General features: G+C 39.7%; 1 protein-coding gene across 1 annotated transcript in view; it reads right to left on the bottom strand.

The window, feature by feature from the left end:
• PLCB1 (phospholipase C beta 1) overlaps positions 1 to 16,244 on the bottom strand; it is an 842,442-nt gene that overhangs the window by 239,126 nt on the left and 587,072 nt on the right. The window contains exon 10 of the mRNA XM_030887038.2: positions 2,311 to 2,457. Within this exon, the coding sequence (XP_030742898.1) occupies positions 2,311 to 2,457 (147 nt within the window). The remainder of the gene's footprint in view (positions 1 to 2,310; positions 2,458 to 16,244) is intronic.

The raw sequence follows: 16,244 nt of genomic DNA, 5'->3' as shown, positions 1-16,244 counted from the left end.
TTGTGTTCCTAGCGTTTTGCTATAATAGTCTTAGTTTGTGCGTGTGTGTGTGTATGTGTGTGGCTTTTTGTACTGCTTTTAGATAAAAAAACATGGGTCTTAAGAAAAAGTTTCATGAAAATAATCATCATGATAAAGAACTGGTTAACCATGTTTTGATGATAATTTAGTAAACCCTTTTAGAAAACAGTTAAAGAAATGCCAACAGCAGACCACATTAGACAGATTTTTTTTTCTTTTAGAGAAAGCCAGTCAGGTCCTAGTGAAAACAGTCAAGGAAGAGACAAAACTCCTGAAAAGAAGTTGATTTGATGGAAGGGGAATTCCCTTCCAAACAACCACTCTCTCTCCATCCCTCCTCTCCACATCCGTATCCACAGTTCCAGATCCTCCTCAATCTCAAGGTATGGGCCATACTGCTGTTGTTAAAAACGTTTCTTTCCTCTAGTTCCTAAATGCTTCCTCCTCTCCACATCCGTATCCACAGTTCCAGATCCTCCTCAATCTCAAGGTATGGGCCATACTGCTGTTGTTAAAAAACTTTCTTTCCTCTAGTTCCTAAATGCTTTCTCCTCCCCCACTATCATGATCCCAATCCTACCTTACAAATATGGCTAGACCAGAGGATGTACACTGGAAACAGGGAATCCAGGGCGGATGATCCCTTCAGGACCAGTGGTGTGAGTGGCGATACTGGGAGGGTAGAGAGAGGGTGGGGTGGAAAGGGGGAACCGATTACAAGGATCTACATGTGACCTCCCTGGGGGACGGACAACAGAAAAGTGGGTGAAGGGAGACGTCGGACAGGGCAAGATATGACAAAATAATAATTTATAAATTATCAAGGGCTCATGAGGGAGGGGGGAGCGAGGAGGGAGGGGAATAAATGAGGACCTGATGCTGGGAGCTTAAGTGGAGAGGAAATGTTTTGAGAATGACGAGGGCAATGAATGTACAAATGTGCTTTACACAATTGATGTATGTATGGATTGTGATAAGAGTCGTATGAGCTCCTAATAAAGCGATTAAAAACAAAACAAAAACAATACTTAAAAATACTTTTCTAATGTTGTGGTTTTTTATTTAAATTATATTATTTAACTCTGAACTTATTTACTTTGAAATTTATGTGTAATGTTTTGTATAAAAAAGCAAGGCTAGGGTAAAAACTTGGTGGCCGAAAATCGATGAATCCATTTCCAGTTATTTTTTTATGGGAAAAATGGATTCGGAACTCGACTGCATCATGTTTAGACACTCCTTCTAGACCGGATTAGTGTCGAGGGCCGGGTTCTACTGAATGGTGAAAGGATACAGATGAATATTAAACTCTGTAGTACCCTTATGTTCCATTTTACGGGCTGCCTCTTGGTCTATGTGCAGGTTCTATAGGAAAATAATTAAATGTTCTGGAATTCTCATTCTTCAAACTTTTATCCACAATTTATTGTGATTCACACAAACTAGTGACTTTGCATAGTTGAAATGTTGGTAAACATCTTCCTGGCTCTCTCTTCTTTCAGCCAAGACCCATCTGATATCAGCAACAAAGTTGATAAATATCCCTCTTTCCACACCCCCTTCTGAATCATGCTTGAAATTCTGGCAGTTCTCTGTTACTAAGCTGCCACAGCTAGTTTTGAATTACCGTCAGCACACTTTTATTTGTATGTGGTATTAGTGATTTGTATAACTTCTGCTTTCTGTTGGGTCACCTTTCTTTGAAATGGGCACAATATGGATTTCTTATGGTTTGTTGGCCAGATAGCCATCTCTTCCATTTCGTGGGTGAGTGAACAGGGCCAGTGGTGCATCCTTTTGTTGACGTAGCTCAGCTGGTAGTCCATCAATTCAGGAGCCTTGTGTTTCCCAATGCCTTGAGCGCAGCTTTGATGTCTTCTCTGAGGGTCATTGGTTCCTGAAAAGGTGAGACATCAGTCCATTCTTTTTGGTAGTGGATCTGCATTCTTTCCATCTTCTTTTGATACTCCTTGTATGGTTCAGTAGTTTGCACATATAATCCTCAATTTGAGGCTTGACCTTTACCTACAATTCTTTCAACTTGAGCAATGCTGCAGCGCAATATTATGCTTGGTAATTTTGGTGCATGTATCAAAATCTGTGCCAGAGTCTAAAACACTTAGGAAAGAAATTATGATACTGATAGGTGTCTGAACTGGGATTTGGTCATAGAAGTCCTCAAAGCTCCCAAGAAACAAAAGAACTTTCACTTTTGAACAAAAGGAAGCAGAAGTTATGGGATTTGGTGAGACTGGCTAAAGTAATAGTCAAAGAACTAGGAACTCATACCTGTGAGGTAGGTGTTGTGTGAGGAGTTAATGAAATAGTGAGAAAGGGGCTGAGACATATCTTCATTCAAATCCAGTTTCTCAGGTGAAACAACTCCATTTTCTTCCCCGCTCAGGTAGCGCATGAACCCATCCACGGATATCTGTCCTGTAGGAAATGAAGAGATAAGCATGTGAATTGATTGATTGATTGATTTGTTTGGTGACTACCATGTTGTTATAATTTCATTATAGGAAACTCTAAGCATCCAAAGCTAGGGGATAGCAGCCACAGGTGTGTTTTAATCTGCATTAAACAGTAGTTTAGGATTCTGCCATTTCACTACAGTTAGCCTGAAATGCCACACACAATAGTGAAGTATGTAATTTTAAGCCCCATTGACTTTTGAAGGATTTAATAGCTAAACATCACACCCTTGTAACTAAATATAAGAATCATGAACAACTTCATAGATGACCAATGAAAAACTCAGCTCCGTTGCCACTACTCCTAGGTCTACTCCAAATCATGGTTATCCTAAGAGTATTAGAGCAGAACTGGGTTTCACAGCATTACCAATGGCTACGTTACTTCACAAGCACATCACATGGCATTTCCTCCACAGTGCCTTTGGGCAGATTTGAACTTCTAACCATTAGCTGGCAGCCAAATGCCACCCAGGGACTCCTTATAAATGGACATCAAAATGCCATTACTTTTTATTCATATTGACCCCATGTAACAGGGAGAACTACCCTGTAGTGTTTTCTGGGCTCTGATGTTAATGAAAGCAGGTCACCAGGTCTTTAGCTAACATTAATGGTGAGTAGATTCAAACCATCAACCTTTTAGGTTAGCAACCCATGGCTTGTCTATTGAGCCACTCTGGGTGATAGGAGTAAGGGTGATTTTTATTCTTTTGTATTCTTTGTAGATTAGCAAAATATCTATTATGAATATGTGTTTCTTGTATAATCAGAAAAGTTATTCCCAAGTGCTTTAAGTATTCCAATGCAAACATTTACCCCAAACTAAAGATGAGAAGGCAAGGGGGGAAGGGAAGCTAGAGCCTGCGAACAGAATATAATGGAAATAATGAGAATGTAGACACAGTAAACACTTTAACCAGTGGCAGGGGCTAATTTGTATTAAAATATTGTTAAGTGGGAACCTAATTTGCTGGGTATATTTTTCACTTAAAACACTGTAAAAAGTAAATATTTTGAATTCATATTTTGAATGGCTTTACTTCAAATGAAAAAAACACCATTCAAATTGTGTTTAGTTTGCTCAGATTTTACTTAGAAGTTTTTCTTTTGCTTATGTTTTCTGAGGAGATCTGTGTTACATTTTGAGAGTATGCATACGTTTATCATAGCAATGATCATGCATTATACATAGTGAGCCACCCTAACTGGATCCTCCTACTCTGGGTCAGCCCCAAACCCATTCATTCGACCTTAACCATCACAGTAACCAACGGATAGCACAGTGTGTGTATTACAGACGCAAAACACTCACTGCCTTCAAGTCTTTTCAGACTGTAGTGACCGAGAGGGCAGGGTGGAAATGCCTCGGGGGTGGGTGGGGGTTCTGAAACTAATTCTTTAAGGGAGTAGAAAACCCCTTTTTCTCCCGAGCTGCTGGTGGTTTTAAACTGGTGACCCTGCAGTTAGAAGTCTAAGGACTAGCCCATGATTAATTTTCTAAAGTCAGCATGTCTTTTTTGTGTGTGAGATTAGTTTCTGTAATAAATGCAGTTCATGCTCACAGAAGAAAAATTAGAAAATGAGCTAGCAGAGTGGAAAAATAAAACAAAAAGTTCAGAACATAAAACCCACCCACTGCTGTGGAGTCCATGCTAACAGGGAGTGACTCTGTAAGGCAAACTGGGAAAAAAAAAGAATCCATTTTAATTCCTTTTTTCCATGAACTTTTGAAAGCTCCCTCATATACGAAGCCCTGGCTGCATAGTGGTTGTATATTGGGCTACTAACCATAAAGTGAGCGATTCAAAACTGCAGCTGCTCCATAAAGTGAGCGGTTTGAAACCGCAGCTGCTCCTTGGGAGAGCCACGTTGAGTTGGCATCAACTCAAGAGCAGTGAGTTTTATATAGTTCACGCACATTTGGATGAGTTAGTAACTTTGTGTTTTTTTTTATACCAATTGGACTGAAATAACTTACTGTATTGGGCAAATTTTTATGTAAAATAGGTTAAATGCCAATAAAATATTTAACTAGAATATGCCTTTCTTTGACAGTTTTATTGGACTACAGTTCACCTGCAATTCAATGGTTAAATCCTATTAAAAAGATTTGGACACTCATCACCACAATCAACGTCAGAACACTTTCTTCTTTCCCGTCCTCATTGTTAGTAGCTCCTCATTTCCCCCACCTCACTTGTCATGCCGCACACAAACCATTCCTATGGCTTCTCCTCTCCTGGAGTTCAATACCTGACGCCTGCCTTTCAATGACCAGGAAGTACACCAGTGTCAGTGGATATTAGAGTTGTGTCTGAATGTTCACTAGTATAAATAGAATCGCACTCAACACTTTGGTAGTTAAATCTTTGCATGCATCTTTAATGATCTCCTTAGGATAAAGTCTCAGAAATAGAATTGCTTGTTTAAAGACCACACATATTTTTAAGACTTTTAATTAATGAACCTCACCGATTTACTTTCTGTTGAAGTTCTAGCCATTGATTGCTTCACCAGTGGCGGATTAAAGAACTTGTTTTCCTTCCTTTCACTAAATCAATTTTTAATGATTTGAACATTAGTTGCTTTTGAATGGCAATAGGTAGGTTCTGTTCAAATGGTAAAGTGAACATTACTGTTTACCACTATAAAAATTCATATAAATAAAAACTTCTAACTCACTGCTATAGAGTCAATTCCAGTTCAAAACAACCCGATGGGACAAAGTATAACTGCCCTTGTGGGTTTCTGAGACTACATTTTTATGAGAGTAGAAAGCCTCTTCTTCCTCCCTCAGAGTAGTGGTGGCTTCAAACTGCTGACGTTATGGCTAGCAACACAATACATATCCTACTACTCTATGAGCGTTCCTCTGGTTATCATAGCTCACATGTTTTCATATCCAAGAAGCACCTTAAAATGTTTGACGACATTTCCCAAACTCTAAAAACGTTATACATCAAGCTGCACCAATATTTTCCAGAAGAAAAATAACAATAGAAACATTTGGTTATTTGCTTTATGATGATATATATTTATGCTCATATCTATGTACATATATTAATAAATACATGTTATTGGATGCTGGATAATCAGTTCCGACTCACAGAAACCCTACATGTGAGAAGGAAGTACTACCTGGTCCCCCACCATCCCCACCATTACTGACATGTGAGACCATTGTTGTAGTCACTTTAAATAGGTCATAAGTAATATGAATGGTTTATAAGTAATATGAATTATTTAAAAATCAACTTTAACCTCTATGATTTCAATAATATTTTTAAAGTCCTGTGAAAACATCTTGCATAAAAAGAAAGAAATGGCATAAATGCCCTCATATTGATGGATTTTAGTAGATATTATAGTTCGTACTTCCGAATACCTATCATGTTAAGAGTGATCCTCCAATCATGCTGCTATGGATGAGCACGCTTGGTAAGTGCTTCTGAAGGCCTCTTTTTGAAATTCCTTTAGGTGAAATATATATCTCCTTTGAGACTGATTTCAATCTTGGAAACAAACCAAATTCAATGTCACTCAGAGGCAAAGCTATTTAAATCAATGGGTTTAAAGGATACTTTGGAGTATAAAACTCAAAGATAAAATTTATTTAAATAAATCTAAATTCTTTATTGTTTTATTTCATTCTTTCTGTGAAACGTCCATCTTATCAGGTACTTTTCAGGCCAGAGTCTCCATTCTTTCTTCCTACCATTTCTCTTTGTCTTCTTCCTTCATTCTTTCCCTCCTTCCTTCTTTTTCTAGACTCTATTCATTTCCGATGTGTCAGACAGCTGCCCTATGCTGAAGCATGAAGCCCATTGCTTTGAGTTGATTCTGACTTGGAGTGAACTCATGTGGGTCAGAGTGGAGCTATGCCCTAGTCCAGTGGTTCTCAACCTTCCTAATGCTGGAGCCCTTTAATACAGCTCCTCATGTGGTGGTGACCCCCAACCCTAAAATGATGTTCATTGCTACTTCATAACTGTAATTTGGCTAATGTTATGAATCCTAATGTAAATATCTGCTATGCAGGATGTATTTTCATTGTTATGAATTGAACATAATTAACGCATGCTGATTAATCACAAAACAATATATAATTACATATTGTGAAATATTTATGTGTTTTCCGATGGTCGTAGGCAACCCCTGTAAAAAGGGTCATTCGACCCCCAAAGGGGTCACGACCGATAGGTTGAGAACCACTGCTCTATAGTGTTTTCAATGGACGCCTTTTTGGAAAGGGATCTCCAGTTCTTTCTTTGGAGGCAGTTCGACTCAAATTTCTAGCCTTTTGGTTAATAGATCAGCAGTGAAGCATTTTAACCATTTGAATCACCCAAGGACTCTATCATGGGTTGATCACCTACCTTAAAAAATACCCTCACAGTGTAATAGACTAAAGGACCACACCGTAAATATCAGAGTGCAGTTAAGCCCCTTTAATCTCTGGTGTCTGCCATGACATGTTGTTGCACAGTGGATGTTCAGTCAACACTCCTTTTGACAACTGTAATAATTCAAACTGCAAAATATATTGTTTTGAAAATAAACAGTTACCAATGGGAGAAAGGCAGGGTTTTCTGCTCCCGCAAAGAGTTCTAGTGTTGGAAACTCACAGGGGCAGTTCGACCTTGTCGAACTGCCTTATAGCGCCTCCATGAGTCAGTATTGATTTCATTGCAATCAGTTTGAGTGTTTGGAAGGATAACATAATTTTGTTTGGGGCTGTTGTTTTGCTAAAGTCAGATCATATGAAATTGCCAACACTTGACTTTTTTAGATATATGCGAATGGTATTTGCATACAATTCAATCTATAAAGAAAGCTATCCCTTATCACTGCTTTCAGGGATCAGGAAAAGAAACTAATCAGATGGTTGGAATGGGTGTATATATCTGAGAATTGTGGGATATGTGGAAACCTGGCAAGTGCTTGCGCCTCCTAAAGATATGCAAATTAAAACAATAAATAATTGTGTGATCAAGCAACCAGATCTATAGAGCTGCACTTGACCTTGAAGCTGACAGCTTGCAGCTGTGAGCTTACAGAAATAAACATCCATTGGTCTCAAGAGGTACATTTAAAGGCAAACACACAGAACAAACACAAAACATACCAACAGGGCAGGGAGAACAAAAACAGTTTAACATTAGGACCATTGCTTATTTTTTGTTGCTGTGTGAAAGATTCTGAACCTTGTTTGCAATTAGGTTCTAATATCTGTCCTTGGTGTGGGACAGAAAAATGGGGACATCCATACCATGGATTAGCCATCCTTAAATGAGGATATTATAATTAAGACCAGGTAGAATATCCACCATGTTTTTGAAGCCCATTCATATATGTGTGTTTGGGGTGGGTGGGGGAGGGGACCTAGGAAAATATGTAAATTAGATACAAAGCTGGTTAATATCCCATAGGCCACCTAAATTAAACAACAAATATCTAGAAGATAACCCATTGGGTTATCATAGGAACCAAGTATATTCACATACTTTTAGCATAGATTAAAATCAGTAAACAACAAATAAGAGTAATGTGAATAATTGGTTTTAAGGATTACTTAAAATTCTGTTAAATATTTTAAAAATCCCCAGTGACGGAATTTACCTAACCTTGAATAAGCAAGGTCAATTTGTTTGGAAGGTTGTTTCAACTTTTCAGTCCCAAACTTTTGCTGATGCTCAAGGCGTCCGATGCATGGCAAAACCAGGCAAATTTACATCAAAGCCGAACACACACACACACACACACACACACACACACACACACACAGACAAAAACCAATAAAAGATAGGGAAAAAAAAGAGTTGTTAGTTTTAAATTTTCGAAGGGCTTTGGTATAAGGGAAGTAGTCACTTAAAAATATGTAGAAGTTTCTGGCATAATGGGTTGTCCTGAAAAAACATAGTTCTGACTAGTAAAAGCTTGGGACCACAGCCAGACGCAGAAAGATTCTTCCTTTTGTTGTTGCGCATAACCTACAGCTGTATAATGCTGTTACCACTGCCTCAAGTGTACGCGTCCTATTCAATCAGGTTTGCATTTTTTCAAATATATATATCTCATAGAAGAATTAAACACCTTGATAATTAAGATAAGGAAGACACTGAATTTTTAAACAAATTAGTGAAAGCACAAGAAACCTAGCCTCCATTTCTGGCCACAGTAATCAAGGACGGACTCTTTAACCAGAAGATGAGAAAGGACAAAAGGCCTAGAGATGTACTTCTGAGAATCAGTCAGTCAACACCCAAATGGTACACCCAGTAGAAACTACAACCATCACAGACATGTGCCTACCAGGCAGCATTTGGTTGAATAACCCATGGAGGTGCCAGGAGTTAAGGCTGAATCCATAACCATGCCACTCCCACTGCTGTGGGATCGATTCTGCCCCACAAGGACCCTATAAGACAGAGTAGAATGGCTCCTTTGGGTTGCTGAGGCTCCAAACCCTTACAGGAGCAGACAGCCTCATTTCCCCCCTGAAGATCAACAGGTGTTTTCAAACTGTTGACTTGGGCTTAGCAACCCAATCTGAACTCCATAATAACAAACAACAAGGTTAATTAAATTATATGGACCCTACCACTAAAATTCTATAAATTTAAGTGATCTAATACATTGCAGATTATTACTAGCTAAATTAAAACATGTCCTGTGGTAGAATAAGATAATAAAAAATCAAGCCAGGGTTAAAAGCAATACTACAATTTCATGCAATAAAAATAAAAAAAAGTTATATCCAGAAGGATAAGGCTACCTGATAAAAGGCTAAAAATAAAGTGCCTTACCTATTTTCTAAATAAAATATTAGTATGCTTCCAATTGCATGTGCCCTTCACCTAATGGCACTTAAAAGGCCTTAATCAGGATACATATTGAATGAACCACTTAGAGCCAAAGAAAGAGAGATGGAATCCTTGGAGAGATGGGAGGGGGTGGGGGAGAAACAAACAAATCTCCCAAATGCAACAACCTGAAAAACTCCTCTATGAAGCCTTTCAGTTCCAAAGTAGCATGGTTGTGTGCAATGAAAGAGGAAACCCGTGTTGCAAAGAGAAAACTGATGTGACTGTAATGGAGACTAACAGCTTTCAAGAGAGAAGGGACGCTACAAAATGATGGTCCCCAGTGGCCATTTACATGCCACTTCATCCTTCAGCAATCGTTCACTGCAAAGAAATTCTCAAATGCCATGCTTGACACAAAAGCCATGTCCTTTAACCAGCCCTTGACCTCCTGTTACCTCTCTCCTCCTGGGGTAGATAATGACTGAGACTCTGCTGGTCCCCATCAAAGATGTCAGAAAGACACATGATTCAAGTTCTGCTGGGATAACATTTTACCTGCCAGCCATGCTTTCATGTGGTGCCACGTTTATCACTGGAGAGATCCAGTCATACTCAGCTGGGTGCATTGCATCCTTCAAGTGCATGTTCAATATTGACTGGGACATGGTTTATTCCTGATGCCTTCTCTGGGCTTGAAGCCCTCCTTTAGAACTTGGAAGCCACAGCAAAGGAGAGGGATCTGTGTCTAGAAATGGGTGCTCTGAAGAATGGCCCAGGAGAGTTTATACACTGGTCCTCCCATTCTTTCTGGTCTTACCAGCTTCATCTCTTGGTCTATTGGAAACCTACTTAAAACACAGTTATGTGGAATGGTCCTGCTGGTCCAGGGTCAAGGTGCCAATAACAGAAGCCTGCCCAGAAAGAGCATGTTTTGAACACACCCTGGAGCTGGGGCACTCCTTGTTGGTCGTTATCAATGAACAAACTTTTAGTGAAGACCCCCCCACTATGTGCTATGGGTTGAAATTCACAAAGGACAAGACCGTCAGAGCCCTACCCTTTAAGAACTTAAAAAAAAGAACCCATCAAGCTAAAATGTTCATTTCATGCCTTTTAATGTGTAGCTCAGTTTTTTCATCAATTAGTATAGTTTCCTCATGGGCATGTAGCTAAATAGTTTGGAGTCCGGGTAACACACTCAGTGGACAGACAAATTACATTTGTATTGGCCCCAAAGGAGCCTGCTGGCCTCTGGGTAAGCTAACCTTCAGGAATGCTCTGCAAAGAATAACCCATTTTGGCCAAGTTCTGATCTAGCCTCTCCATCTTCTACTGCCTAGGTGTGACAGAAGATGAGGAAATAGGACCAGAAAATGTAGGAATTAAAACAGTGAGTTCAATTGTTAGTTTTGGACATAACTTACCTCTAATACACAACTAGTGCAGAATGTATTCTTCAAATACGGAAATGCTACACTAACAATCACAATGAATGAGAGAAGGGATATTTTGAGACGATCTTTTAAGATCATAAATTCCAGAAAATAAAAGTATCAAGGTGTAAATAGTAGATTAGATGTTTTCTTTAAGACAACAAAATATAGGTGATTTACATAATTTCTCACAAAACTTTCCCTTTTAAAATATCTTACATGTTTAATTCATGTTGCTTTTATCAGCCCATTATGTGTTCATTAAATTTGTTACCTTACAAATGTGTTTCCTATTTTCCTTACCTTTGGAAATATTTGGGAAACATTCAAAGCTTTACTCCTGTAAAGAGTTACAGTCTCGGAGACTAACAGGGGCGATTCTACCCTGTCCTACAGGGTCACTCTGAGTTGGCATCGACTCAGTTTTTTGGCTTTGGTTGTAATACTTGTGCTCCTTTGTGTTTTGATGTTGAAAGGAGTAGTTGGCTCAATGGAAAGACTTGAACATTTGATCCAATGGGAAGCAATTGTATAATCTTAGTCATATCCCTATATTATATTTATGGCTTTAAAATTTGTGATGAAAATGTTAGTGTTCCATCATAAAATCTCCAAGTTCACCACAGTTTCTAAATTCTATTATCCTGTGATTTTAATAAAATCACAATTTGGAATCATTACAGAGGCATAGATTTTCTGTTTTTTTTTACTGTATATCTTGGATATAATTATTATAAAAGAATAAGGCATTCCACAGGGATTTCTAACTTTTTGTTCAGGAGCAAAAAACAACTGACTTACACCACTGCACTTTGCAGTGTGGACCGGGAAGGTGTTACCGTGAAATGAAAGTGGGGTTGGCAATTCAAGCCATTCACGTCACAGCTTCCTAACACTCTGACCAAGAAAGGCATCACTAATCAGGCAATCCATTCTGTCTGGACAGAGCATCAGGCTTCTTTCAACCATTTCAACAATTTGTTATGTCCAACAGCACTCCGCCTAGCCACTATCCGTGGATCAGAGAGGGCACTGGGGCTAGAACTTATTTTCTCTGATTGAGTGATGAATGGAAAACAAACAATAAGAAGTAAAAGTAGGGAAGTACAGTTTAAGAGCCACACAGGCTGTCTGGTTGATAAGGATAACCGCACATTACATTCCAAGAAAGAGGAGGCCCTTCTGCCCCACGGACATGGGCGGACATGACTGAAAGGGACAGAATACACCAGGGGCCTAGACAATGATGAGAGTTGCCCAGGCATCCCAGTCAAGGGATGAGTCTTTGTCTGCTTTGGGAGAAACCCAGCTGGGGAGTCAGAGCAGGCCCACATGCCAGCATTTTATGGCAGCACATGGGGCCTGGAAGGCTCAGCATTCAATATTTTTACCACCTTCTTGTTTTTATCACCTTCTTGTTTTCCAGTTGCGGTCCTGCCTCCACCTGAGTCCCGTGTCATCCTCAGATGGTTTTCTTGTCCCCAGAGAATCAACTTTGACCTTCTCCTAAGCCTAAGTGGGGATTCTACCTATTTCTTAAATAGTGGTCAGCCTCTCCTTTCAATTCCACTTCCAAAAAGGCCTGCCATCATTGTTTTCTGAAACTTAGGAGGCTTTTGTGGACTAGCTCAGGTTGATTCCTAGCTTTCTACATTGTCATCCTATGATCAATTTTTTTCTGGTTGTTATAGTGGTAAGCACTGTCAATTTCTGTTTTGCTGCCAAGATTATGTTTCCCATTATCCCCCACTTTTAGGAGTCCTGGTGGCAAAGTGGTTACACATTGGGTTGCTAACTGCAAGGTCAGCAGTTCAAAACCATTAGCTGCTCTGTGGGAGACTTTAGACTCCTATTAAGAGTGACAGTCTCAGAAACTCATGGGGACAGTTACTACCATGTCGTATAGGGTCATTATTGATTTGATGGCAGTGAATGAGTTAAGAGTTATGTTTTTTTAAATATCTCTTTTTATTCTTCATTTAAAAAAACTATAGTTTTAGGGGACATTTCAAGAAACAGCTTAATTAGATGTGTAAGTTTACTCTATTTATCCTGAAATGCTATGATTTTTGCTATTATACAATACTGTAGATATTTTTATTGATTATGCTTAAAAATCAGATTATACATCTGTATCCTTTTATCCTTATATTGAGGTAAAATTGAATTCCACTTCCATGTCCTTGTCCTTGTATTCTAAGGAAAAATTACAGTAGATGGGAGGATCTGTTTTGCTGGGTTGAGAACTAATTTGGGGGTTACCTAACTTGCTCTTGTTTATACTTTTACAAAGAAAAAACTACAGTGACTAGTATCTCAACATGGAAGACTGGTGGCATAGTAGGTATGTTTGGGCAGCTAACTTCAAGGTCAGCAGTTTGAAACTACCAGTCGCTCCTTGGGAGAACATTGAGGCTCTCTATTCCTGGGCAGAATTACAGTTTTGGAAACTCAGAGGCAGTTCTACCTTATCCTACAGCGTCGATATGAGTCAGCATCGTCTTAATGGGCGTGAGCTTTTTCTCTCTTTTTTAAAGTACTCAACATAGACACCCTGTAGAGGGTACTTTGGGTCAAGTGTTCATTAACATATATAATTTTTTCCCCAAAAGCAGTAAATCAGTTGACATTGAATCAATGCCAACTCACAGAAACCTCATTTATATCAACGAACTATGCACCATAGGGTTTTCAATACAGGGGTTTTAAGAAGATACTGTTCTGTAGTAGACTTGAAACGCCAGCCTTACATTAAGCAGTCGAGTTGGCTAACTGCTTGTAGCACACAGGGACTTCCGTGTCATTGACTAGGCAGAGTGCAGAGTGTGCCTTCACAGAGGTGGCCTGAACTCACAGTAATTGTTCATTGGGAAGCTGCTTGACTTCCTGGCCAATCTCTAAGACTGCTGTATAGGACAGGTATGACAGCTTGAGGTAGAAACTGTCAGCTACATGAGTTTCTAAAGGTGTCATGGTGAAGTGAAGCCAACTGTGGTTTTGTGAGTAAAGGTGAGTTATCCGGTGCCCTTCTTAGTGTCCATGAGACGTGTCTCCTGGGACAGCAATCAGCAGAAATATGTGCAGATTAGTGTTTTGTGAGTCTATCATATAAAACTACAATTTGGGTTCAATTGTCTTAAGAACATAACCCTGATTAAACCTAAAAAAGCATCTTACTTTTTGTATCAGGGAAGGAATGAATGATAGAGTCGTGAGAACAAGAGAGTACACTTTCTGCTCGGCTGTGAGGTCCCCCTTGTCCAGAGGCTTCCTTATTCCCAACTCTAAGAAAAGTTACAGACGAGTCAGGTGTTTTAATAAAGGAACCATACAGATCCACTCCGGGGAGTTACTCCAGAGGGTTAAGCACCAGCACCACCACCACCACCAGCAGCAGAGATTTCTATGTGGTCTAAGCAATGATCTGAACTGAAGTTTTAGAGAACCTATCAGCCATGCCTAGGGAGAAAGAAGAGGCTTACTGTTACCCTAAAGATTTACAATCTGGAAAGCTCAAAGGAGTGGTTGTACTCAGACCTATAGGATTATTATGAATCAGAATCAACTCCATGCCAGTGAGTGGAGAGATTATTCTATAAGTTACTTTTTTCTCTCTTTTGTGCTCCTTCTACAAGACTACCAGTTTCAAGAGGACAGAGTGTTTTAATTGATGTTTCACGGACACTGGGCTTTGAAAACAGGATTTGGGTACTAGTTTATTTGGAGGATGATTTCTTGGGAAGACTGGTAGCAGACTGGAACGTGAGATGGGGAAGAGAAGGCTACAAATACTGAGTAAGGATATGCGTCAAGGCCATACCGTGGGCATTGGACTTGAATCCCAATGGGAATCACAAGGAAATGGGATAAGATATATACTTAAAATTTATTCCACTTAAGGGAAGATAAAGCTGGAGTACTTGCATTCTGTGTACCACCACTCATTGGTTAATGATTGCTTCATAGGGGCATTAATTTTCAGTACTTCTGATATCTATGAGTCAAAATTTACTCGAGAACAGTAAGTTTGGTTTGTTTACTGGTGTGATAACTATATGTATCGGTAGAAGGATTCTTTGGTCTCAACAAAGAGATACAAGTGCTCAGTGTGCAGCTGAGTCAACACAAAGGACTCTCACCTATTTGTTATTGTATTCTCAGAATCGAATCTAGAACTGTACCTGAAACATAAGGGCTCTATAAGAACTAGTTGAAAGAAAGACTAGTGTGTCCCATAAGTATTAACCCACTGCTATTGAGCCCAGTCTGACTTGGGAAAAGCCTTGGGGATAATATAGAACTGCTCTTTAGACTAAAATTTTTTGGGAGCAGACAGCCTTATCTTTTCCCCAGGAGTGGCTGATTTTTTATTTTGTCACAACAGCTAAAACCGTTCAGTTATTTTGCATCATAAACCAAGACAAAACAAAACAAAACGAAAAACATTTCTAGTCAGTCCATTCTGTCTCAAAAAGACTCCACAGGACAGAGTAGAAATTCTCCATAGAGTTTTCAAGGCTCTATAGTTTTTATAAAAGCTGAGAGCTACATTTTTCCCTCAGTGAGTTTGAATTGCTGATCTTCTAGTTAACAGTTGAGCGTTTAACCCCTGCACCACCAGACCTCTCTGCATCCTAAATCAAACCTGGAATCATTGCCAAGGAGAAGCTCCAAGACCCCGATCAACCCCTACCCCTGCCCTATAGCACTGCCAAGGTTGTAGTCTTTAAGAAAACTGACTGCCATGGCCTCTCTCCCGCAGGGCAAGTAGTGGCTTTGCACCATCAATCTTTTGGCTCACGATAACACCATTATTGCCACACGACCAGGCCTTCTCTTAGAGAACTTAACAAAAGGTCATTCTAAGTTGAAACACACAAAACAATTGTCAACAACACTGTAAAGGAAGGCCCAGAAACATCAAAGAAATACAGTGACAGTTTATAAAGAAGAATTCAGGTGCCTGGCGGCCTTGGCCCAGTAACATAAAGGGAAGCTAGTGTGCTTGAAGGAAGGACAGGGAGGGCTTATGGAGCCAAGGAACAAGAGTTCTGGAGAAATTGACTTTAACCTCTGCCTAGCCCCTGGGGAGGTGCTAATCAGACAGCATTAAATGTCCACAGCTATCAAATAGTCAGGGCAGAGTAGGCTAATGCACAGTAAGGCCATTCAAAGTCCTACACATGGAAAGAGTTGACTGTGAGTCATGGCCTTGCATAGAACACGTTACCTGCTCTATCAGTACCCTCTCTTCTCAGCTCCCTTCAGAGCAACTTTTTAAATTCACGAAAGAAAGTTATATCTAAAGTAAATCCATAGGCTTTCACCTTCTACCAAGAAGTTATGAAAGTGACTTTTAATAGTCAGAGCACACAGGCCGGTATCCTCATGTGCACTGACACATCGAGTCTGGGGTGAGCCCTCAGCACCCTAGACTCTCCTTATTCCTTCCCTGTGCTCCTTGACCCAGGGGAAGGACAAAGTACAGTCAGGCATGGTCCAACGCT

Source organism: Echinops telfairi, unplaced genomic scaffold, assembly GCF_000313985.2.
Source record: "Echinops telfairi isolate 266 unplaced genomic scaffold, ASM31398v2 ScPeMD7_5592;HRSCAF=6446, whole genome shotgun sequence".
NCBI classification, from domain to species: domain Eukaryota; kingdom Metazoa; phylum Chordata; class Mammalia; order Afrosoricida; family Tenrecidae; genus Echinops; species Echinops telfairi.
This window is presented reverse-complemented; position numbering and strand designations above follow the sequence as displayed.